This window comes from Lepidochelys kempii, chromosome 12 (genome assembly GCF_965140285.1).
Source record: "Lepidochelys kempii isolate rLepKem1 chromosome 12, rLepKem1.hap1, whole genome shotgun sequence".
NCBI classification, from domain to species: Eukaryota; Metazoa; Chordata; order Testudines; family Cheloniidae; genus Lepidochelys; species Lepidochelys kempii.
The window spans coordinates 19523147-19549755 of record NC_136391.1 but is presented as its reverse complement, the minus strand read 5'-3'; the positions used below and the strand labels follow the sequence as shown (position 1 = coordinate 19549755).

General features: G+C 42.2%; 2 protein-coding genes across 9 annotated transcripts in view; both read left to right on the top strand.

Annotated features, from left to right (window-relative positions):
- GPT2 (glutamic--pyruvic transaminase 2) overlaps positions 1-18597 on the top strand; it is a 51011-nt gene extending 32414 nt beyond the window's left edge. For all 4 annotated transcript variants that reach the window (XM_073307729.2, XM_073307727.2, XM_078848104.1 and 1 more), the window contains 8 exons: positions 681-814; positions 2347-2590; positions 3237-3316; positions 3965-4101; positions 5018-5192; positions 9232-9387; positions 10196-10308; positions 15657-18597. In XM_073307729.2, the coding sequence (XP_073163830.1) occupies positions 681-814; positions 2347-2590; positions 3237-3316; positions 3965-4101; positions 5018-5192; positions 9232-9387; positions 10196-10308; positions 15657-15747 (1130 nt within the window). In that variant the 3' untranslated portion in view covers positions 15748-18597. The remainder of the gene's footprint in view (positions 1-680; positions 815-2346; positions 2591-3236; positions 3317-3964; positions 4102-5017; positions 5193-9231; positions 9388-10195; positions 10309-15656) is intronic.
- Positions 18598-20554: 1957 nt separating this feature from the next.
- The window catches only part of LOC140896254 (borealin-2), a 185346-nt gene continuing 179291 nt past the window's right edge, over positions 20555-26609 (top strand). For 3 of the 5 annotated variants that reach the window (XR_012154489.2, XR_012154488.2, XM_073307756.2), the window contains exons 1-2: positions 20555-20851; positions 24995-25123. Coding sequence is in view for 3 of the 5 variants with exons in the window: in XM_073307756.2 (XP_073163857.1) it covers positions 20716-20851; positions 24995-25123 (265 nt within the window). In the remaining 2 variants the exon portion in view is untranslated. Of the gene's footprint in view, positions 20852-20893; positions 21063-21538; positions 21647-24994; positions 25124-26609 lie in introns of those variants that run through there. The other 2 variants (XM_073307754.2, XM_073307755.2) reach the window with 2 other exon arrangements.

The following is a 26609-nucleotide window of genomic DNA, read 5'->3' as shown; positions in this document are numbered from 1 at the left end:
GGTGTATTTAGGACCCAATAAACTGCCTTTATTTAAGACAGTTACAACTGTGATTATAAACTTCATCAGAAGCTTGTGTACCATAACCTTACACAGTACTTTTGGTTAGCCTAGCTGCTTCACCTACAGATAATTGAAAAGCGATTTAGATTGGAAGGCAGGATGGTTCTCTGTTGTCACATGGTAATCTGAAATTAAAAGTCTTAAAAGTTTCAGCATGTTTTAAAAAACCTTTATTTTATTATTCCATTCACACAGGTTTCCTCCATTCCTTCCTCTTGTTATTTAAACAGCAGGTCATTTTAAAAATTAAATTGGTTGACCTTTTAGGTGTCGTTCAGTGAAATGGCTGGGTGATTGTCAGAGGGAAGAATTGGGTTTTTATCCATATGGCAAGGCAAACTTCAGATAATTCATATGGGCAATCCAATATCTCCATATTTATTTTGTCTTTCAGAGATGCTTATTTCAGGTTTACAGCCATGGCCGTGTTCCTCTTGCAGCCCTGTGAGTGTATTACCTCATTTCCTCTTTCAGAAAACTGCTGTGCTGGGGAAATAATAAAGCTCTCCTACATCCAAACTATCTCATAGATACCACTGTACGGCCCAAACCTGGGCATTTAAGATTTGCAGATTGTGTACATATGAATATCTTCTCATGTTCTCTGTTTCTCACAGGGTCTTACAGTGCCAGTCAAGGTGTAAACTGCATCCGTGAAGATGTTGCTGCATACATTGAAAGACGAGATGGAGGAGTTCCTGCAGATCCAGATAATATATACCTTACCACAGGGGCTAGTGATGGAATTGCTGTAAGTGTTAAAAGTTTGTGTGTACATGTATATATTGTGTGGTGCATTAGACAGATCCCTTAAGAAATATAGACTATAGAGCATGATTCTCATCTTCTTTGCACAGTTGTATGTCTGATCTCTCACATACGCCACGCCAGTGATCCTGATCTGATTTATGTTGAAGTCAGTTACGTTATGTGTGAGCAAAAGAGAGGAGTTCTGAAACAGGCCCATGGATACTAAAATCTTCATATGGCCGTCTAAAGCTTTTTAAGTGTCTAAATATGGATTATTAGCCATCTTGGCTTGAAGATTTTGCTGTACATGACTAAGGGCTTGGCTATACTTGAAATGCGTTGCTGTAGTGCTTCAGTTAAGATGCTACTTCTGCTGATGGGAGGGATGTCCCATCAGTGTACATAACCTACCTCCACAAGAGACAGTAGCTAGTAGCTGTATACGCTGGCTGCTAGATCAGCTTAACTGCACCACTCGGGTATGAATTTTTCACACTCCTGAACAATGTAGATAAGCCAACTTAATTTTCCAGCGTAGACCAGGCCTAAAATGTGGAGACACTAAAGCTTAGAAGAGGATGTTATTCACTGGAGGAACCAGACCCCACAGACTGAGAATTCTTGGAGAGCTTTAAGGAAACCATGTGTTACGTAGATTCAGTGGAACCCGCACTAAGGGCCACCTTCAGTAGCCAGCCTTCTTACATTAAGCGATTCACTTTAAAGTATCCCCAAAGTTTCCAAGGCAGTTTTTGTTTGTTCTTTAGCTGAAGATCATCTCTACTAGGTAACGAGTATATGTTGATCCTTTGCATGGTTGCTGAAGATAGATTTCCTTGTATTTGCTTTGCTGTAGTGCATATTTTAATTTTTTTAATTAGTTTGCAAAACTTTTAAAATGACATCTTGTGGCACAGTTTGGTATTACAGTACTCTGATTTATAGCAGCTTCATTGATTCATCCAGTGTAATGGGTTTCCCAGACTTTGCAATTCCAGGGGCTCTACTGGCAGTGTGACAGGAGTGTGAGCATCACATGTTTTTCCATAAAACTTTATCAGATATAAATGCATATAACTATATTTGATTATACCGGTACTGCCTTTGTTGCTTGTTTGAATTTGCCAGTGATAAGCCTGCAGTTGATGAGTTTCAACTTCAGCTGGCAGTTACAGCAAGAGGGCAGCTGTTGATTGTTTTTAAAGGACTCTCTATGTTGTGTTCGGCCATTGTTATGTGCTAGTAATTTTTGTTATAAAACACCTTAGCATTCTCCATCTAACAGTTGGTGTGAAATGTTTTTTGACTTAAAAGATAAACATCCTTCAGTATTCATAACTAGTAGTGTCACTGTCATGAAGGCTGGTAACTTTGTGCTTCTGTAACTGAAATTTGTCTAAGGCTTTGCGTCCTATAGAGCGGGAGAAAGTCACACAGCAAGTTGTTCCAGAATATACTGTGATTTCCACTGTCATCTGTTTTTTTGTTTTGGTTTATTTTTTTTTTTTCCTTTAAATTCCTAAACTTTTCCAGACTATTCTAAAGATCTTGGTCTCAGGCGGAGGGAAATCCCGAACTGGAGTGATGATCCCAATCCCACAGTACCCCTTGTATTCAGCAGCCATATCTGAACTAGATGCCATCCAGGTGAACTATTACCTGGATGAAGAGAATTGCTGGGCACTAGATGTGAATGAACTTCGTCGTTCCTTGAATGAAGCCAAAGCATACTGTAATCCAAAGGTCCTTTGCATCATCAACCCAGGAAATCCCACTGGTTTGTAATGGTTTCATTTAAATGTTTCAGAGTTTGTTTTGTTCACCCGTTTTTTCTTTTTGCTTTACATGCTTAGGACTTGCTTGTGACTTATCATTGCACATGTATAGCTGGACTTTAATGATAAAATTAGCGATTCCACTCTGAAACTTAGTTAAGCGGTTTTTAATTTACTGAGATAATTTACCAGCTAAGCAAGCAAGCCTGGGTTCAAAGAACATATAAACCCAGGTTTAAGTGTTGTGTGTGCATGCTAAAGAGGTTTGGGCTTACCCATGTAAGAGCATGTGTAAACTGCAATGAAAAACATATCCAAAGAAGACTAGTCTTACCCTCAGCTGACTTGTTGACAGGGGTCTAAAAATTAATGTCTCACAAATTCACTGTCTCCTATAATTTAGACAATACATCTCAATTGTGATTGGAGGTTCCCCACCCACCGCCCCCAGACATATTGTATAGAGTATATATAAGTGATTGTAATGAGTTTTATGTACCAACTTCCATAGCATTTTTTTTTTTAAGGTAAGAGGGACAGCTTATTGAAGAGGTAGCAGCCTTCCTGGTTCTAGACTGAAAGACTGTGTACATGTTCTCTACTAATTAACCTGAATTGCAACTTTTCTTCTCTCACTTTAAATTATAGGTCAGGTTCAAAGTAGAAAGTGCATTGAAGATGTTATACATTTTGCTTGGGAGGAGCAACTCTTTCTTCTGGCTGATGAGGTAGTAGAGCATTAAGACTACATACCTTTCTGTGGTGAACACACCTGCAGTGCAACAGAAGCACTACGTGCTCGGTTCTCTTCCTCTGTGCCCAATAAGTGTGATTGTTGATTTCTAACATGGAGCATGGATTCTCCCAGTGTTACCAGACTAAAAGTTGTGAACAAAAAAGCCAGCTTCTCGGTCCTAAAGAGTTAATTTGAAAAATTTAGTGTGCTAGACTTGACCTAAGCAAAAAGGGTAGTGGCTCCAATAAGGATGTAACTCCAGAAAGAAACTGGAACAACATCTGAGTCTTGACCTACATAATATAGGGTGACATTAGCCATTGGTTTAGATAATTAAAAGGAGGGAAACTGAAGCCAGGGGTGGGGTGGAGATTGGGAATTGAGTACACAGATGAAAAACATAAAAGTTAAGAAATAATATACAAAATCAAAGTTCAATACTCTTCTTGCAAGGGATACTCAGTTAAATATACTGTAAGCTATACATTTGTTATGCTTGAAGTAACTGTAACTTCTCTTTTGTAAAAGCTTTCAAGCATTCGTACATCCCAAACTTTCTTCAGCAGCTTACATTCTGTGTAATATGCTGTCATTTATTCACATTTGGGCAGAGTGCATAATGTTTCCTCTGATTGTGTAGGTTTATCAAGATAACATTTACTCAGAAGAATGTCAGTTTCATTCCTTCAAAAAGGTTCTGTATGAGATGGGACCAGAGTACTACAGCAATGTAGAGCTAGCATCCTTCCATTCCACCTCCAAGGGATACATGGGCGAGTATGTCCATCTTCATTTCTTTATTGTATAACCTCTTGCACAGTATTTAGTAGAATAGCTTCCCCTTACTTCTTGTCAAGCAGGATGATTTTTTCACATTAGTGAGCTGAGTGTCATCTTGTATCTTCTGGTACTGTTACCTAAAAACTAGTAAACAAGGAAAATGCATGAGTTTATATATGGAACATTGTATAACTTATGGGCTGGCCCAGTGGTTTTGCAAACTTTTTATTTAATGGAGTAGTTTTTAAAAAAGAGAGCACCTATCACAGACCTGGAAAAGAATGTGAACCAGGCACTCCTTGATCTGCACAAGCTGGCAACTGACAAGAATGACCCTCATTTGTGTGACTATCACAGACCTGCCTCCCATCCCAACACCCCAGTCCTACATTAATAGGTTCCTAAAATAGTTATGTGTGCAGCCTACCAGGGATGGCACAGTGAACCTCTGGACTACTGACTAGTTCAAGATTCACTGGATCAGCCTGATTTTATAGAGGGGTGGAATGTGTGTGTGTTTGTTTCTTTTATGGGGGGATCAGGGGAGGGAAATGGCAGCTTCCTGATCAAATGGATTCTGTTTCTGCTGTACACGTTTGCTCTGAGGAATAAATATCCATGTTAATAGCTAGACTAACCTCGTATTGAAGCTGCATATGTTAATGTCTAAACGTCACACCCAATATTTTCTTTGATGGTACTTAGCTACCATTATACCTTACCCAAAACAGAAGAAGATATTTAAAAATGTAGGTTACATGTATTGATGCTAAGCAAAATGCTCATGATTAATATAAAGTTCAGCTGGATGCTCCCTCTTTTTCCTCTCTTGGGGTTCTTTTCAGTAATAAACATTCCAAATTATATTCATTTTTTTCCTCTCTCTCTCGCTCTCTATCTACTGTATTCTCAGGTGCGGCTACCGAGGGGGTTATATGGAGGTGATTAACTTGCATCCAGAGATTAAAGGACAGCTTGTTAAACTTCTCTCTGTTCGTCTCTGTCCTCCAGTCTCTGGACAGGCAGCTATGGATATTGTAGTGAATCCTCCAGTACCAGGGGAAGAATCTTATGCACAGTTCATTAAGGTCAGCTTTAATATTGTTTGTGTATTTCTTAACCCTATCCCATACATCACCAGGGTGTGATGAGAAGATACAGAAAGCTCCATCTCAGCTTTTCTTATGGTAGAGCCCTGTAATAACACTGGCCAACAGGACTACAGAGTAATTTCTAATACTCTTTGTACTAGTAGCTTCAACATCTTGGTGGAGCCACAGCTCTTCCATCACATGTTTGTGGCTTTTCATTGAGTTCATCTGCTTTTAAATATAATTTCTTTCCCCTGTGGCTTCCATGGTAAATGAGGGTAGCTACTCAACAAAGCTGGCTTCTCTGAAAACTGCACAGGAAAAATGAAGCTACTAAGTGAGGGTGACTTTGTAAGTGAAACCATATGGTACCCTTTTATATTGAATGCTTATTTGAACAAAGAATAGTAGCTTCTCATTTGTACAAATGCTCTACCAAAGTCAGCTCTAGTGTATAAATGGAGTTAAAAATGGATAAATGTGGCCCATTATTTTAAAAAGAAGAGTTTTTACATTACATGCAAAATCAATCTCATTGTAGTAGAGATCTGTCAAACAGAAAATGCTTAGCTGGTTTTAATTGTGTGTTTTGGTGTGCGTGTGTTTTTCTTTTTAAAGACAGCTCTTTTTATCTTGTAACTATAGCCTGGTGAGCAGCCTGGATAGCTTAAGATATTGTTAATTAGACATCACTGATTTGTCTTAGGATCACCAGCCCAGATTGATGGTGACCGAAAGTCATCATCATCTGAAGAATGCTATTCTGTGACCTTTTGAAAGGAGTTTCTCAGTACTGTTCCAAATGAACAAGTGTTCCTCTCACAAAAGCCCCACCTGGTATCCTGGTAGGTAGTCTCAGCAGAAATCCTAAAAACTGAATGAGTATGGAGACTGAACTACTCTCTCATCCCTGGAAATTGGTCCTGCCAAGTCAAGCTTGAGGCATATTGAAAATACAATTTGAGAAGGCTGACCTGCTGTACCTATTCTGTGGTTAAATAGAGAATTCCAGGAATGTTGTTCTAGAACCATTGTTCCAGAACCTTTCACAAATGCTAAATTCAGAAATGTACTTCCTTAAAAATGATACCATCTCCCCTCTACACACAGCCTGTGGACTAGGCCTCCCACTTGAATTCAGGGCCTTTCAAGGGTAGTGTCTGCAGCAGTGACTTGGCATCGGCTTTGTTACACATGCAGAACTTCCTCTTGGCCACAGAACCGCAGAAGCTCCGTTCCAGCAGTTTGGGGTGTTATACCAATTAAATAAAAACCAGCAGGATCTTATTAAAGGGAATAAGGCAAAATGCCACATTTATTATGAATACAGAAAGAATCATAGTCAGCAGTTAGTTATAGCTATAACATGCCATTCAATTTCATATTCATTCACACACACACACAGGTTCTGCAAGGTTGTTATCATAGTTACCAGCCTTAGAGTTGCTCGTGCCAAGTCACTGGCCAGGTGGCCTGGACACGAGGAGGGAGAAGGGCCTTGTCAGATGCTCATCTGATGCTCCTGGAAGTTGCTTTGCAGAATCAGACCCCAAAGTTCTCAGTTTCTAGAGTCCATTTTTATAGGAATTTATTCCTATGCCAATCTATAGGAATTGCTTCATCATGCTGTTGCTGAATCAATCAGCAGATGGCACATTCCTGACGGCTCCATGCTGCCAGATGTTATCTTGTTCTTTGGTTCTCCCATTCTTGAGGCTGTTGGGTGGATTCCAGTCTGCCCTCGGGGGTCCTCTGGTTGTTTCCACTTGACGCCTTCTTCGGCCGGATGGACACTGGATTCTTAGGCTGGCACCTCCCTGATCATTCATTTATTATCCACACCAAGCATCCATCCACATACATCCTCTATCTCTATTTTAATCACAATTGTTAACAAAGCGAGATGAATACAACAAAACGGCAAGGAGTCTCTGTGTGCTGTTTCTGTTGTTACAAAGTATCCCTTTGAGTCTTTCTCTGTGTGAATAGTTGTTACAAAGTATTGCTTTGAGAACAGACTCTGTCTTAGGATGTACTAACACAATTAACAGCTTGAAAGTTTCACACAGAGAGGGAGAGAAACAGTAAAAATACGAGACCAAAACCCAAGAGAGCTCTTAATTAGTAATACCCTGGAATTTAAACTATGGGGAATCAAACTTGTTAGGGGGCTTATTCCTTCACCCGCTTACTTCCCTGGTCCTTCTCGCATGAACAGAGAGCAACAATACCCGAAATCCAAAGGTGCAAACAATTCGATGTTTATTGGGGTGAACTTCCAGCAAGCATTATTCCAGTTTCCTTCCTTAGTATCCTCCTTCCCAGCTCTGACACCACAGAGCCTTACACCTGTGTCCCTGTTCCCATTCCTGCCCTTAGCCAAACATTATTCCAATTTCCTTACCCCCATTCCCTGTTCCCATTTCCCCCTTTAGCAAAACATGATTGCAATTTCCTTACCCCCATTTCCCCTCTTTAGCAAAATATGATTCCAATTTCCCCACCCCCATTCCCTGTTCCCATCTCCCACACCCACCCACTCACTTCCTGATTGACTGCAGGCTATATAGTAAAACTTGAGTTCTGCTTTGCTATACCTTAACCAATCATTTTCCTGAAATTTAACTAACCAATCCTAACATATTGTAACATGATTATGTAACCAATTATATCCCACCACCTTAATTAGTTTACACCCAGCAAAATGAATTATACAGCAGACAGGAACAATCACAGAACCAGACAGAGATTATACAGACAAACAATAGCAAAGTGGGAACTATAATGACAAAACAATACAGAAGTTAGGATTTCACATCCCAGCTATTGATAAGTGGGTTCTTGCCAGACAGGATGCTATCAAACTAAGTTTCCTTTTACGTTTTCTAGGCACTTCCCTTTCTCTGGAGGTGATAGGCACTATCAGGACAGGATTATATTCCTAAAAGCCCAATAGCACCTTATTTCAATGTGACTAGTCTGGAATGTGAGGAGGTGACCGGTCGCTTCCCAGCTTATAGAAAAGGAGTACTTGTGGCACCTTAGAGACTAACCAATTTATTTGAGCATGAGCTTTCGTGAGCTACAGCTCACTTCATCGGATGCATACTGTGGAAACTGCAGAAGACATTATATATACACAGAGACCATGAAACAATATCTCCCCCCACCCCACTCTCCTGCTGGTAATAGCTTATCTAAAGTGATCATCAAGTTGGGCCATTTCCAGCACAAATCCAGGTTTTCTCACCCTCCGCCCCCCCCCCACACTTATGGCTTCCTCTGCTGCTTAGCCAAAGGCCTTAGCCTAAGAACAGGGCCTCAGACTGTCACAGTAAGAGAAGGCCCTTACACCAGCAGACAGTGATTTTGATTCTTTCTTTTATACCTCTAGAACTAGCCAAGTGATAAGAATACACCTCAATTCTTAAAGTACAGGCCTTTGCAGAGAGGCCTGAATATCTACATCCTAACAAAACTCATTTGTGATTTTAATACAGAACTTCTTTAATATGATCCAGCATAACAGGGGCACTTTGATTGTATAGCACACGTCTGCAGAAAAGGCACTGAAATTACAATGATCTTATTCAGTGGGGGAAAAAACTGCAAGTCACAAAACTTGCCAAGACCAGAACAATGTTAAACCTTTGGGTTTGCATTCAGTGTTACACCAGTGTTACAGGAAATATATGCCTTTTGTCATCTTCCAGCAGAGGGTATTTAAAATGGAAGACTTAGATTTGACTAGTGAGTGACTGTTGCATTATGATTGACATCACTTTTGGTCCATTGCCATTTGTCTTGGGTATTTGTTATTGCTAATCTTTGATATATTCTATTTACCTCTTACCTAGTAAGGAGTGTTATTGCTAATCTTTGATATATTCTATTTACCTCTTACCTAGTAAGGAGTGAATGTAAGGAAACATTTTGTTTTACCAACTGCAAAACTATTGAACCAACCTACAATTCATCATCTAAGGAGAAATTCAACTGTTTTCTATTCTCCCTCCCCTCCTTTTCTTTTCAACAGGAAAAGGAGTCTGTTTTGGACAATCTTGCCCAAAAAGCCAAGCTAACAGAAGACATGTTTAATAAAGTGCCAGGAATTCACTGCAATCCACTTCAAGGAGCTATGTATGCCTTCCCAAGGATATTTATCCCTTCCAAAGCCATTGAGGCAGCAAAGGTCAGTCAGCCATTGTCCGTCTAACCTCCCCACATTGTTATTGGTTGTTATCCATGAGGGAATTTTATGCCCTGGAGTAGAACAAGTGCTTTCCAGCTACAAACAAAGACTGGCAATTGCTAAGAGATTATATCACTAATAAACAAGTGGCAGGCAGTCCTTTCATTTTCCAGTTCATTTCTGATTGGGGCTCAGTTATACCTGTGTTACTGAGACCAAAAGTGGGGTCCTTTGTGAATTTTATGAGCTGAAATAATGCCTCTGAATGACGTAGTATATAGACTGGGCATGTTGATTTGACTAACTTAAAATATAAGAACTTCCTCCAAATTATTATTCAGGTGATTTACTACTCAGCAGATGTTTTGGGAAAATCCAGTAGGAATGTCTAATTATTTGTGCTCTGGGCAATATTGTAAGGATAGGCATGTAGGAGTTAATTCATCAAATATTTTTAATACCTTTAATCTGTTAGACACTTCAGTGAAATTGGGTTTAGAACACCAAAAAACTCTGTTGCGAGAAGTTTCTATGTCTCAGTCAATCAAAGAAGGGAGTAGTTACGTAAAGACAGAGCGACTGGCTAATTCTGTTCTGTTGAGCTGGACTGATTGAGAGCCTACAGTGTGGAGTGGATCCATGTCACCACCAACGGGAGTTGCTGTGCATCCATGTAGTGAAGAAAATGAAAGTGCAGGAGAAACGTTTGGAAAGAAAAATGACCATAAAACTGTATTTTTTGCATTATGATTTCATGTTATGATCTGGAGATGAAAAATTACTCCAAAAATTCAGTCTCTTTTCTCAGGCTCATAAAATGGCCCCTGACTTGTTCTACTGTATGAAACTTTTGGAAGAAACTGGAATCTGTGTTGTACCTGGCAGTGGATTTGGCCAAAGAGAAGGAAGTTACCACTTCAGGTGCAGTATCTATTTAATAGCAAATTACAGCGTATTATAAGAATCCAGTTGTTAGAATCTTTCTCTTTACTAAATAAATAAAACTGTTAGAGTTCTTATGGCATGTCCATGGTATAAAAACAGACTTGGACTAATTCACATTGTTTGTGACACCAGCCTCTTTTTTTTTTCTCGGGCATACTCTATGTAGCTAATAATTATATCTAGAACAGTAGGACTGGTTTTTGCCATGTCATTCGGCTTCATACAGTATTTCCCCAATTTGCTGACATCAGTTCCAAATATACAGAACAGAGCACAGTGAGGTATCTAAATGAACCCTCAAGGGATCAGAAAATACTGGTTCTTAGAAGAAGTGATCTTTAATTCTGCTGAAACCATGGTCTACTTTTAAAATGGTTATCTTACGGTATGGCTCTATACTGAAAAGTGATAGTGAAAATTGCACCACCTCACTCAACGGTTGCAGTTCCTGTGTACCTTGAGTAATGTGTGCTCACTTTAATGAAATAAGGTGTGGGGTTTTTTTAGCTATTTTTGGGCCTGACTGCCGCTAATACTTGCACTAAGCAGCACCTTACTCTGCAAGAAGTATAGTTATCTTTTGGGGACTACTTGGGGAATACGGTGTTGCTGAATGTAAGTGTTGTAGAATCCAGACCTTTGTTAGTATTGCATAATTAGTATAACGGGGAAAATGAGCTGGATTGTATTTTGACTTGCCTGGCTCCAACAAAACTGTTAACTGAATTCCAATTGCAGGGCCAAATTTTGCCCTTCATTATACCTGTGGAAGCCCATGAAAACAATAGGGTTGCTGTGACCCAAGGATCTCATGATGTCAAACATATGGCACAGGAGTGCATAAGGGTTACAGTTATCCCCTAGGTCTGGTATTTACATTCTAGTTTGTCAAAGAGTGTCATGTAAAATTTCTACTGAAAGCCTGTGGTCATAATCTTAGTGAAATGTATGTGTGAATATATATTGGAAACTATATTTGTAAGGCCTTTTAGTTAAAGGCAGGTCACCCAGAAGTGTAGCATGCCTTGAGACAGATTCCACCAAACAGGAGATGGGAGACACTTATCTCCTTAGCTGATCATTGTGTATTGTATGTCTTACAATAGAAGTCTATTTGCATACTGAGTCAAATGCTAATGAAGAGATTGCTGGGACTTCAGAAGGCAAATTAACAGAAAGAGATAAACAGTGGGGGATGAGAGGACCCTGTTTTAGAGGTGAAGAACAAAAGACTGGGCTAGTATATCTAGGGGTGCAGAAAGATGTGTTGGGGGAGACAAGTTGCCAGCAGGCTTGATCTCATGAAAGGAGAGTCTCAGCCATGCTGGTTGAAAAACACTGTGAGAGGGAGTTGGGGTAAGCAGTACCATAATAGACATAAGAATGGCCATACTGGGTCAGACCGAATGGCCATACGGAGTCAGACCAAAGCCCAGTATCCAGCCCAGTATCCTGTCTGCCCACAGTGGCTAATGCCAGGTGCCCCAGAGAGAGTGAACCTAACAGGTAATGATCAAGTTATCTCTTGCCTGCCATCCTTCTCCACCCTCTGACAAACAGAGGCTAGGAACACCATTCCTTACCCATCCTGGATAATAGCCATTAATGGGCTTAACCTCCATGAATTTATGCAGTCTCTATGCAAAAGAATAAATGGACACAAACCTGACATCAGGAATCATAACATTCAAAAACCGGTAGGCGAACACTTCAACCTCTCTGGCCACTCAGTAAAAGATGGTTTCAGAGTAACAGCCGTGTTAGTCTGTATTCGCAAAAAGAAAAGGAGTACTTGTGGCACCTTAGAGACTAACCAATTTATTAGAGCATAAGCTTTCTGAGGAAGTGAGCTGTAGCTCACGAAAGCTTATGCTCTAATAAATTGGTTAGTCTCTAAGGTGCCACAAGTATTCCTTTTCTTTCAGTAAAAGATGTAAGGGTGGCAATTTTGCAACAGAAAAGCTTCAAAGACAGACTCCAAGGAGAAACTGCTGAGCTTGAATTAATATGCAAACTAGATACCATTAACTTGAGTTTGAATAGAGACTGGGAGTGGCTGGGTCTATTTCCCTAAGTTAAGTATCCTCACACCTTCTTGTCAACTGTCTAAATGGGTCATCTTGACAGGTTTCAGAGTAACAGCCATGTTAGTCTGTATTCGCAAAAAGAAAAGGAGGACTTGTGGCACCTTAGAGACTAACCAATTTATTTGAGCATGAGCTTTCGTGAGCTACAGCTCAATGCATCCGATGAAGTGAGCTGTAGCTCACGAAAGCTCATGCTCAAATAAATTGGTTAGTCTCTAAGGTGCCACAAGTCCTCCTTTTCTTTTTGGGTCATCTTGATTATCACTACAAAAGTTTTTTTCTCCTGCTGATAATAGCTCATCTTAACTAATTAGTCTCTTACAGTTTGTATGGCAATTTCCAACTTATCTGTATATATATATGTATCTTCTTACTATATGTTCCATTCTATGCATCTGATGAAGTGGGCTATAGCCCACGAAAGCTTATGCTGTAATAAATTTGTTAGACTCTAAGGTGCCACAAGTACTCCTATTCTTTTTATGAATTTATCTAGTTCTCTTTTAAATCCTGTTATAGTCCTAGCCTTCACAATCTCCTCAGGCAAGGAGTTCCACAGGTTGACTGTGCGCTGTGTGAAGAACTTCCTTTTATTTGTTTTAAATCTGCTGCCCATTAATTTCATTTGATGGCCCCTAGTTCTTATATTATGGGAACAAGTAAATAACTTTTCCTTCTTCACTTTCTCCACACCACTCATGATTTTATATACCTCTATCATATCCTCCCTTAGTCTCCTCTTTTCCACGATGAAAAGTCCTAGTCTCTTTATCTCTCCTCATATGGGACCCATTCTAAACCCCTAATCATTTTAGTTGCCCTTCTCTGAACCTTTTCTAATGCCAGTATATCTTTTTTGAGATGAGGAGACCACATCTATATGCAGTATTCAAGATGTGGGCATATCATGGATTTATATAAGGGCAATAAGATATTCTCCGTCTTATTCTCTGTCCCCTTTTTAATGATTCCTAACATTCTGTTTGCTTTTTTGACTGCCACTGCACGGACATCTTCAGAGAACTATCCACAATGACTCCAAGATTTCTTTCCTGATTAGTTGTAGCTAAATTAGCCCCCATCATATTGTATGTCTAGTTGGGGTTATTCTTTCCTGATTAGTTGTAGCTAAATTAGCCCCCATCATATTGTATGTCTAGTTGGGGTTATTTTTTTCCAATGTGCTTTACTTTACATTTATCCACATTAAATTTCATTTGCCATTTTGTTGCCCAATCACTTAGTTTTGTGAGATCTTTTTGAAGTGCTTCACAGTCTGCTTTGGTCTTAACTATTTTGAGCAGTTTAGTATCATCTGCAAACTGCCACCTCACTGTTTACCCCTTTTTCCAGATCATTTATGAATAAGTTGAATAGGATTGGTCCTAGGACTGACCCTTGGGCAACACCACCTCTCCATTCTGAAAATTTAGCATTTATTCCTACCCTTTGTTCCCTGTCTTTTAACCAGTTCTCAATCCATGAAAGGATCTTCCCTCTTATCCCATGACAACTTAATTTACGTAAGAGCCTTTGGTGAGGGACTTTGTCAAAGGCTTTCTGGGAATCTAAGTACACTATGTCCACTGGATCCCCCTTGTCCACATGTTTGTTGACCCCTTCAGAGAACTCTAATAGATTAGTAAGACATGATTTCCCTTTACAGAAACCATGTTGACTTTTGCCCAACAATTTATGTTCTTCTATGTGTCTGACAATTTTATTATTTACTGTTGTTTCAACTGATTTGCCCGGTACGGACATTAGATTTACCGGTCTGTAATTGCCGAGATCAACTCTAGAGCCCTTTGTAAATATTGGCGTTACATCAGTTATCTTCCAGTCATTGGGTACAGAATTTACCTGATTTAAATTGTCCTGATTTAAAGGACAGGTTACAAACCATAGTTAATAGTTTTGCAATTTCACATTTGAGTTTTTTCAGAAGTCTTGGGTGAATGCAATCTGGTCCCGGTGACTTGTTACTGTTAAGTTTATCAGTTAATTCCAAAACCTCCTCTAATGACACTTCAATCTGTGACAATTCCTCAGATTTGTCACCTACAAAAGATGGCTCAGGTTTGGGAATCTTCCTAACATCGTCAGCCGTGAAGACTGAAGCAAAGAATTCATTTAGTTTCTCCGCAATGATTTTATCATCTTTAAGTGCTCCTTTTTTATCTCGATAGACAAGAAGACAGCTTGTTAGCTGAGTTTAAGCTTTAGAATTTGTGTTATGATTTTGTTTTATATGTAACCCTTTGTTTCTAATATTTCTGTTTTTACTATCCTATGAATCTCTGTGTTACATACATTAACTTGCATTCTCTATAAACAAATCTAAGTGCTGTGAGTTAAGTGGAGCTGTGATCTGAGGTGTAACTAGTAAGCTGTGATGTGCTGTTCCTGTGGGAACAAAGGATCTGGTCATTCTATGAGAGTCCAGTGGATAAGGGGCTGGACATTATACAGGGACGTTCTGACGACTCAGGGGTTAGATTGTGGCTATCGCTAGCCTGGATGAGGGACAGCAGAGCCCAGGTGGACTGAGAGGGGAGTGCTTGTGTTGCCTATGGCTGGGAGAATCAGCCCTGGCAGGTACAGACAAAGTTTCCTCATTCTAAGGGCAGGTGTCCGGGGTTACTCATAAACCTGGCAAGTGTCACAGTTGTACCTGTGTAACTGAGAGCAGAATTTGTTTTGTAGAATTTTTTTACTGGTGAGAATACAAGAGCTGGAAGGAACCAACTCCACTTGCAGATAGCTGAGTTTGCAGGGCTGGCTGTTAGAAAAAACACATTTCACATGTAAACTGAACAAGCTTGATACAGAAACGTTAAAATAATAAACATAGTACCCCACAATGTAATTTTTGTAGTCTCTTTCCAGAAGTTAAGATTCACAAATGAAAAGTAGACTGTCTATTGGAGGCGGCACTTAATGAGGTTTTGCTCTATTTAAAAAAACTGAGATGACAAGCCCCTGAATTTTAATACACAGGTTAATCAAAACCAGGTGTTCTGTGTACAGTAACTGTAGCTGTAACATAAATTCAGAAAATAAGGGAATCTTTTTAAAAGCAGGTTGCAGGAAGTTAAAAGTTCTACTTTCTGTGCACCGTTTGGGAAATATATCTCTGGGGGGGTTGGGGTGTCTGTTTCTGGTTTCCATTTCTTTAATGTTTATTACAATGTATCTTATCAATTGTTTTGCAATAGTGTTTCTTCTCTTTCCCAGAATGACCATTCTCCCTCCAGTAGAGAAGCTGAAGATTGTGCTGGAGAAAGTGAAAGACTTCCACATACAGTTTCTTGAAGAATATGCATGAAAGAGATGCAGACTTCCCCCCCCAAAGCAAATGCAAAAAATGAACAATATGTGCTGAGAATGGGCTGTTCATCTAGTTAACTGCATTTACAATAGATAGAGCCCATATGTGGGTAAAACTTACACTTACCTGAACAATTAAACCTAATGTCTGGTGTGGGAGATATTGCTATACAGAGGTGGGTTGGAGGGGGAACATGAAGAGGGAAGGTGAAGAGAGAGTCTAGTAGACTATTTTGTGCCTTGATTGGAAGTTTATATTCTTGACTTACGCTTCTGGCCTAATTGGTTATGGAGGAAAGTCACGTATGAAAACTATTGATATCGTCTTCTACAAAGCAGAAATGCAGATGGCCAATATATTTGCTCAGAAACATCCATTTCCTGTTTGAGATTTTACCCCAAAAAAATCCTAAAATCTATATTCTGGGTGTGGTTGATTTATTATTGTTTGAGTATAAAGTGTTACCCACATCTGATCAAACTGGCAGTTGTTAGAATGTTCATAAAAATCTCTGGCAGATTATTTTGTGTGACTAAGTTCTATTGCATCTGAACTTTACATTATTTCTAAATAAAATCTGAGTGGAGACAGGCAGTTCTGAGGGCAGAGATAGTACATATGATGTGTTTAGAGTCTTAAGAAATTGAAACTCAGTGAATTATGACCACAAACTAGTTTATCCACACACAATTCAAGCTAGAGTAGACTAGTACGAGAGAACAATAGCATTGAGCTTTTCATCTCATAACCACTTTGTTAAAAATATAGAAAAGCTGAGGAGTCTCCTGTTCATATATGCCATTTGTGTATATTGATTATTACAAGCAACCAACTTCAAAGCAAATGTGAACACTGTTAAGGCTTAAAAATAATAAGGTCCAACACAAAAACTTAAAATTGCAGCACCTCTTGATCCTCTGAGAATGATTCTTTGGAACTTGATGATTAGGATATTAGTTATGGGAGAAGAGTCTTTCGCTTTTCTGGTTACTGGTTTGAATCTAGCCCAACTCTGTAAAGACTGAAAGATGCTTCCATCAGACAAATGTTTGTATGTAGCTTAAAGGAAATTAATTGGTGATTTCAGTCTTGTTCCCAGTGAAAGTGACTGTATTGCACAAACTACTATGTATGGCATTCTTGGCAGGGAGGTTAACGGCCAAATGGACATGCAGGATTGGGCACTCTGAATTCGAGAGGGCTCTTCCAGAACAGGATAAGGTATTGTATAGATGCTTGTACCACCTGTGCCATTCTTATTTTGTGGAGGAACAAAAAAATTTAGTCTCGAGGTAGGCTGTCAATTTGGCACCTTTTTCCAGCACAAACACAGAACTGAAAACTCCCACTACCAATCACGGAGATACCAAGTAACTTCATCAAGTTTTGTCTGAGTAGTTTGTGCAGATCACTGTTTAGCGACAGCATCTCATTTATTCACATATTAACTTAGATCTTATTCTTTAGAAATAAATTAGAAATCTTGTTTGTTTACTGACATTATTTTGTTAGTAATACCTGGCTCAGCATGTGGTGCTAATAAGGAAGTTAAAATCTTGGGAGTTGATTCAAGTACAGGGACTAGTGAATTAACACATTGGATAAAAGGATGCGGCAGTCTAGTGTGTTAAGGATAAAGATGATTATTGGCCACATCTCTTACAACAGCATCAACTGGAACAGACTGCAGTTAGAAACTATGAAAATATCAAAAGGATGCCCTATAGGGAATTAATCAGTGACTTCCTTTCAATTGCTAGTGGACAGATATCCAAAACACAACCTCAACTGAAAACGGGACACTGGGGAGTAGTGTTATCATGGAGGCCTGGAGACTGAACTAAACTTTTAACTTTGAAGAGATGGGTCTCATCTCATCAGTTGTATCTCACTGGGAGGGTAGTCTGGAAAAGCTCGTGTTGCTGCCACCCATAGATAAACAGAACGCTTCATTTGGCATCTTTCATAAGCACTAATATAACTACAGAAATTTAAAAGTAAAAAAATGTAATAAGAGGTCAAAACATTCACATTTAAATAAAAAATTATCCAAGTAATTACATTTTTTCTTGCTGTTGAAATTAGTCCCCAAGTCAAATCTGGTTTGGGGCTCACTGCTTGGAAGTGGCTGCCATAACGGACATGTAGTTTGAAAATTCTACAATCTAATAATGGAAGTTAGTATATTTTTTTACACTTTTGTAACAGCAGCTTTTTTTCATGGGGTAGTATTTGTAGTCTAACAAACCAATAGATTTTATATTTACCTTGTGTTTACACCTGATATTCCTGAAAACAGTCCAAGGTTTACAACATACGAGAGACATTCTATATGCATGTTGAAAGCTGCTTTTTTCCCCCCAGTCAGAGCAGCAATCCTTATAGGTAAATTTTAAATCTAGGATAGTGACCTAATTTTAGTTTTCTAAACATTATATGATGGTGCCTTTTATGTTTCTGACATTGCAAGGGAGAACATTTGTTTTGATGTATCTCCTAGAGAAGGGTTAGGGCTTTCTACTGTTCATCCACAATATTAGTATGTACTGTGGCAAGCTACAGTATGCAGGTACGTTTTTGTGGGACATAACTGAAAAACTGAGAAACAAAGACTTACATTTTCATTGTCTTCAATGTTTAACAGACCATCTCTATCTTTTAATGCATGTTTCTAGGTTTCATTTACCTACAGGTGCTCCTTAATACTGTACTTAGATTAACTTAGATGTATCAAAGATTTCAGAACAATAAAATAGATGTCAAAGATGTGGTAGTATTTAATCTTCTGGGTTGTTTGAAACCAAATGTCCAGTTTGTATGGTGAAATATTTATTAACTCCGTGGTCTCTCACAATAATAAATAATTTGATCAACATAATGTATGGTTGATTTCATACTTCCTCAGATACATCATTCAGTACACTTGTCAAACTTCTGTTAGCAGAGTTCCCTCTTTCCCATGCTGTAGATGGCCTTAATTAAGAATTAATTCAAAATTGAAGGGGGCTGATGTCAGAAGATAGTACTGAAGTCAATTGGCAGGAAGCAAAATTCAGCCCATTGATAGAAGAAAAGAAATCTATACAATAATTAATTTTAAAAAACCCTTAAGTATCTTTTTGAAATACAAGACCTGGGCTGCATTATACTACATATGAAACTGAGAGCAGCAGTTAATCTCCAGAGCTGTTCCTGGAGCCAAAGAAGAAAAGGGGGCTAGATCCTTGCAAGTTGGAAGAGGAATCTAAATGTGCTACTTAAGCAAAAAGCTAGCCCTTATTTCCCTAAATACCTACATGTAAGCCAGCAAGCTACAAAGTCCTTGCCTATCATCATCTATAGAAGCTCTTCAGGGAAATGTGGCAAGGGCTTTTGGAGCAGGAATTGTGTTTATCATCTGTTTGTAGTGGATTTAGCTTAATACCATCCTGATCCTAATGAATGATTTACTGAATAAGCCATTTAAACCATCAGTTAAAGAGATGAGTCATCCTAGTACCACTTACAAATGAACTATATGCTGTAAAAGACAGAAAAAGTTCTCTGCCTTGATCATGTAGTACAATGAGATAGACCCAGTGCATGAGAAGGAAATCCAGCCAGCCAGCCCTTTAAATGGATTCCTTTCTAAATCCCTGCTCCAAAGAGTGTAGGACCAAGCTGTTAATATCATGGTATACTCCAGTCTCCTAAACCAAAACAATTACTTATCTTCCTTTATTCTTATTGCTGAATAAAGAAGAAGGTGCCCTTATTTCTGCAGTTTGAAGTCTATGTTTGTAAGCTGATATTAAGTCAAAGAGGGTAGGAGGGAAAAGTCTGGCAAAAGAATTAGGTAAACAAATGTATTAATGGTATCATTGCCTGGACACCCAAACTCATAATTTTAAATGAACAAGTGCCCAATCACACACTCTTCTTTACATTATTATGTTTTCTGATTAAAAAATGAAGGTGAGGTGGGTTTATCCCTCCTAGCCCTGGGGAGGTGGGTAGAATCCCAGAGTGCCCCCCTCCTCTCGGCCCAGGCAGGGGGCGCTCCCCGGTGTGACCCCCCTCCTCTCGGCCCAGGCAGGGGGCGCCCCCCAGTGTGACCCCCTCCTCTCGGCCCAGGCAGGGGGCGCCCCCCGGTGTGACCCCCTCCTCTCGGCCCAGGCAGGGGGCGCTCCCCGGTGTGACCCCCCTCCTCTCGGCCCAGGCAGGGGGCGCCCCCCGGTGTGACCCCCTCCTCTCGGCCCAGGCAGGGGGCGCCCCCCGGTGTGACCCCCCTCCTCTCGGCCCAGGCAGGGGGCGCCCCCCGGTGTGACCCCCTCCTCTCGGCCCAGGCAGGGGGCGCCCCCCGGTGTGACCCCCCTCCTCTCGGCCCAGGCAGGGGGCGCTCTCCGGTGTGACCCCTGCTCTCGGCCCAGGCAGGGGGCGCTCCCCGGTGTGACCCCCTCCTCTCGGCCCAGGCAGGGGGCGCTCTCCGGTGTGACCCCCCTCCTCTCGGCCCAGGCAGGGGGCGCTCCCCGGTGTGACCCCCCTCCTCTCGGCCCAGGCAGGGGGCGCCCCCCGGTGTGACCCCCTCCTCTCGGCCCAGGCAGGGGGCGCTCCCCGGTGTGACCCCCTCCTCTCGGCCCAGGCAGGGGGCGCTCCCCGGTGTGACCCCCTCCTCTCGGCCCAGGCAGGGGGTGCTCCCCGGTGTGACCCCCTCCTCTCGGCCCAGGCAGGGGGCGCTCCCCGGTGTGACCCCCTCCTCTCGGCCCAGGCAGGGGGTGCTCCCCGGTGTGACCCCCTCCTCTCGGCCCAGGCAGGGGGCGCTCTCCGGTGTGACCCCTGCTCTCGGCCCAGGCCGTGTGGAGCCCTGCGGGGGCGGGTCCGGCCGCTGCCCCCGCGGCGGAGGAGGGGGAGCCCCGCGGCTATAAGCGCTCCCCGGGCCGGCGGGAGCGGAGCGGAGCGGAGGTTGCGGCTCTCGCTCGCTCAGCCATGCCGCCGAAGAAGTACCTTGCCGCGGGCAAGAAGCGCAGCGCCGACTCCGGTGTGGAGACAGAGCGGGGCGCGCTGACCCAGGAGCAGAAGGACCAGCGGATCAGCCTCTTCCTCAGGGGCTTCAACCAGCAGGGTGAGGCGCTGCCCCGGGCCGGGCCCCTCCCCGCGCGGAGGCTCTGGCCGGAGAACGGGCAGCTTGGGGGGGCTGTCCCCAGCCAGCCACTCGGGAGGGGGGCCGAGGCCGGGGTGGTGGCTGCTGGGCCTTCTCCGTTCCAGGCCCGCGCATCTTCCTCTCTCCCGTCCCGCCCGCTGTCTCTGGGGCCTCAGCCCGGGGCGGTCGGCAGGTGAGTCTCCGTGCGGAGCGGGCTCGGCGGGAGGCCGCTCTCCCGCCACGCGAGGGCTGGCCCAGGGTCTGGGGCTACCGCTGCTGGCCAGACGATTCGCCTTCCTGGGTATCGGGTCAAATCCGATCCCTCCCGCTGCAGGGCCAAACCGGAGCAAGTGGCTTCCCCTGAGCAGCGTTACTCGGGGGGGCGCCGGCCTCGGCCCGCTCCGCATGGTGAGGTGGGCGCTGTGAGGGACCGTCACGGTGACTGATGCCAGTTAATTGGTAGCGTGAGGGAGGAAGGGGGATATTGATCACACTGAGCAAGTGCATCCTTGCTCTTGTGGTGGGCGCTGCCCGTTGTATTAGTACAGAGTGGCCCACTTCCTATCCTCCGCTAGAAAAGGAGGCAGGTAGCTGAGAACAACAGCACAACTTCCAGTTAGAAAATACGACTTAAATGTTTGGTTTGTTTTCTTTACAATCCCTTCCTAGATTTCGTTCACTAAGGCTGATGCCTTAAAAGCGGAAATGGCGAAACACTTGAAAGAAAGACACAATGACAAATGGAAACGCATTCATTTTTAAAAAATGAACAAACATGTGAGCACTAGTAGATAAAGTTTGGATTTGTGCAAACAGGATGTAGATAAAGGGAGTTAGCATCTTCGTAGAATTCATGGGTCTGTTCATGTTCTTATGAATGTGGAAACTTTCCATCTGCACTTTCAACTTAAGCATTGGGGCACAGAACTACCCTGTACAACTTCTATTGGGATGACTATTGTCTGCAGAACGAATAAATACATGTATTTACATTTGATTTCTAACTACATAATTCATGTCTAGTTAAAAAAAAACATACATGTGACATCAGTCCTGATATGTTTCAGAGTAGCAGCTGTGTGATGAAGTGAGCTGTGCCTCCCGAAAGCTTATGCTCAAATAAATTGGTTAGTCACTAAGGTGCCACAAGTACTTCTTTTCTTTTTTCAGTCCTGATATGTAAGCTTGATGTTATCAGAGGCAACAAGCTGACTTATTATGGTCTAAGGATTTCTAATGAAATTAGTTGAACTAGACTTCTTGGAACTATTCCAGTAAAATCAACAGAGGCCTTCTAATATTTACTGACCATCTGCACTGAAACTAATGGGAAATGGCTACTGAAGTCTACATTTGATCAGATCAGTCTGGCAATTCAAACGGCATGCAATACAAGGATAAAGAAATATAGCTTTGGCAAATGCACAACTTACTAAATGTTAACATTTGATATTATAAACTGCCTGTCAAGGCACTTAATGACTAACCACCATTGAACAATAGCCTTCAAAAGAGGCCAAACTACTAGTTTAAGTTGCTAAACAACCATAGATTTGTTCAGCACCTTTGAAAAATCAACCCTTAGACTTTTCCTACTAGGTGTGACGCTACAAATTGGTTTGCTAACTCGTATGCAGGTAATAATAGCTTTATCATCACTCTCTTTAAATAAAGAAATACACTTTATTTACCTAAAATGTTGTTAAACTTAATTTTATGCAGTCTCTTTCCTTCCCTCCACTTAATGGCTAATGGCTTTGTAACCTTGGGCAAACTGGATAATCTATCCTTCTCTCATCTATCTGTAAAAATGGGATGGCTTTCCATATTTTCCAGGAGTGTCCTGAGGCTTAATTAATAGTGGTGAGACACTTGACGACTAAGGTGATGAGGACATATAAGTACCTCAATAAGGATAATGCTAGTTTTAAAACGTTGAATTGTTTACCAGTTTGAGGCCAGTCAGATACTAGGAACATGTAGCATTGCATAACTTAAAATCTGCATGCTACAAGGGGCCACAACAATGGTTCCCTCAACCCACCCAGCAATATTGTTAACCTATCCAGCTATATTCTCAGCCCAGCAGAAGCAGCTGTCCTATCTTGGGGCCTCTTCTTCTGCCCTTCCACCCCCACGAACATGATACAGTTCTGTGGTGACCTAGAATCCTATTTTCGACGTCTCCGACTCAAGGAATATTTCCAAAATACCTCTGAACAACATACTAATCCACAGAGGCCTCCCTACCAACATTACAAAAAGAAGGATTCTAGGTGGACTCCTCCTGAAGGTCGAAACAGCAGACTGGACTTCTACATAGACTGCCTCCGCCGACGTGCACGGGCTGAAATTGTGGAAAAGCAGCATCACTTGCCCCATAACCTCAGCCGTGCAGAACACAATGCCATCCACAGCCTCAGAAACAACTCTGACATCATAATCAAAAAGGCTGACAAAGGAGGTGCTGCTGTCATCATGAATAGCTCGGAATATGAACAAGAGGCTGCTCGGCAGCTCTCCAACACCACTTTCTACAAGCCATTACCCTCTGATCCCACTGAGAGTTACCAAAAGCAACTACAGCATTTGCTCAAGAAACTTCCTGAAAAAGCACAAGATCAAATCCGCACAGACACACCCCTGGAACCCTGACCTGGGATATTCTATCTGCTACCCAAGATCCATAAACCTGGAAATCCTGGGCGCCCCATCATCTCAGGCATTGGCACCCTGACAGCAGGATTGTCTGGCTATGTAGACTGAGACAAACACTTACAAGATCTCTATCAAGCATTCTTACAACTACAATACCCACCTGCGGAAGTGAAGAAACAGATTGATAGAGCCAGAAGAGTTCCCAGAAGTCACCTACTACAAGACAGGCCTAACAAAGAAAATAACAGAACGCCACTAGCCGTCACCTTCAGCCCCCAACTAAAACCTCTCCAACGCATTATTAAGGATCTCCAACCTATCCTGAAGGATGACCCAACACTCTCACAAATCTTGGGAGACAGACCAGTCCTTGCCTACAGACAGCCCCCCAAACTGAAGCAAATACTCACCAACAACCACATACCACACAACAGAACCACTAACCTAGGAACCTATCCTTGCAACAAAGCCCGTTGCCAACTGTGCCCACATATCTATTCAGGGGACACCATCGCAGGGCCTAATAACATCAGCCACACTATCAGAGGCTCGTTCACCTGCACATCCACCAATGTGATATATGCCATCATGTGCCAGCAATGCCCCTCTGCCATGTACATTGGTCAAACTGGGCAGTCTCTACGTAAAAGAATAAATGGTCAAGAATTATAACATTCATAAACCAGTCAGAGAACACTTCAATCTCTCTGGTCACGCAATTACAAACATGAAGGTCGCTATCTTACAACAAAAAAACTTCAAATCCAGACTCCAGCGAGAAACTGCTGAATTGGAATTCATTTGCAAATTGGATACTATTAATTTAGGCTTAAATAGAGACTGGGAGTGGCTAAGTCATTATGCAAGGTAGCCTATTTTCCCTTGTTTTTTCCTACCCCGCCCCCCCCAGACGTTCTGGTTAAACTTGGATTTATGCTGGAAATGGCCCACCTTGATTATCCTACACATTGTAAGGAGAGTGTAAGGTCACTTTGGATAAGCTATTACCAGCAGGAGAGTGAGTTTGTGTGTGTGTGTGTTTTGGGGGGGGTGAGAACCTGGATTTGTGCTGGAAATTGCCCACCTTGATTTTCATATACATTGTAAAGAGAGTGGTCACTTTGGATGGGCTTTTACCAGCAGGAGAGTGGGGTGGGAGAAGGTATTGTTTCATGGTCTCTGTGTATATAATGTCTTCTGCAGTTTCCACAGTATGCATCTGATGAAGTGAGCTGTAGCTCACGAAAGCTTATGCTCAAATAAATTGGTTAGTCTCTAAGGTGCCACAAGTACTCCTTTTCTTTTTGAATTAAGCTGAACTTCTAGTCAAACTGACTGACCCCTGTAAATACATGATCTTAACTCTTTAACTGGAACAAAGGTACTACCCAACAGGCAAACTATTAATGCACTTGGAAGTGTATTGTACACTGAGCAACAGGTCTGTTTGTTTTTTTTTATTTGAAGCCAAAGACAATCTTCAAGAAATGAAGAAAGAAATTGATTCACTTATGCAAACAGCTGAGAAAGCTTTTAGAGTGGAGTTACTGAAGATGCCCGTTGCTGTCAGAAAAATGAAAAGAAAAGACTTGCTTAGTAAGTGTGGTTTTCTTAGCATTATCCATGCTATCTATAAGCATGCATTCCATCTACTTTCATGTCTTAAGGGTAGCGCTAAACCTCCCTGTAAACCAGTTTCTCAAATGGGTTCGTGGACCTCTCGGGGTCCCCAACGGTACTCCAGGGCTTCTGTGGGCCCTGCTCGTCTACACCTCCCCTTTCCTTCCTCCCTCAACTCCTCTCCCTCCCTCCCAGCACCTGCACACTGGGGAACTGCTGTATCTCCCAGAGGCTACTGAAGCGAAACCGGGAGATTTTAGGCGCCAAAAGTCCAGAGGCGCAGTGGGGGCAAGGCAGGCTCCCTTCCTGCCCTGGCTCTGTGCCGCTCCCGGAAGCAGCCGGCATGTCACTGCGGCCCCTGAGGGAGGGCCAGAGGGTCTCCGTGCGCTGCTCCCATCCCGAGTGCTGACTCTGCAGCTCCTATTGGCGAACTGCAGCCAATGGGAGCTGCAGGGGCAGTGCCTGCAGGCAGGGGTAGTGTTTGGAGACCCCCTGACCCCCCTGCTAAGTAACCGCTGTCAGAGAGATGTGCTGGTCACTTTTGGGAGCAACGTGAGGTAAGCGCTGCCTGGCTGGAGCCCGCACCACTCACCCCCTCCTACACACCAACCCCCTGCCCCAGCCTGGTGAAAGTGAGTGAGCGTAGGGGAGCGCAAACAACACAGGGAGGGGGGATGGAGTGAGTGGGGGGTGGGAAGAGGTGCAGTGGGGCCTGGGGGGAAGGGGTGGGGCCTGAGGCTGAGTGGAGGAGCTTGAGGGTCCCTGAAAATTTTTATATCAAAATGGGGGTCCTCAGGTTGCTGAAGTTTGAGAACTGCTGAGTAGACTGTTATTTGCTTATTACTTTTTGATAGCTACTTCCTTGATTGAGTTAATTTATTACATTTTAATTGTGATGCAATCATACATAAAGACTAGAAATTATTATTCTGATCAGCTAGTCTGACCTGTATAAAACAGGCCATAGAACTTCACCCAAAAACTCCCGCATCAAACCTAGAACTTCTGTGTGAGCTTCTATATATTAGAAAGACACTTTGTCTAGATTTAAAGACTCCAAGCAATAGAGCCCTGTACTATCAAATCTTCTCACCATGTAAGTAACTAGGCTTAAGACGGTTTTGATTCCAACTTCTACTTATGAAATAATAGAATCAATTCCATCTGTGATAGACAGCAGCAGTAATTTGCTGCTATAGGAATATTGGTTTCAGAAGTTTCTCTTCCCAAGTGACAGGTTTCAGAGTGTTCTCTTCCCAAGTGAAACTCTCATATGGGACCAAATCAGGATATGCTTACGGAATCTAAGGTTAATCAAAGTGGATCTGGATGCCTAGCTTCTGCTAAAATCCCAGTCTAAAGTAGTTACAACTGTGACTAGTGCCTTAAATGTAAACTTTCCTTCCCTTTTCTTTCAGTTACAAACCATGTTTTGTGAGAATATACGTAGCTCCTTTAGAGG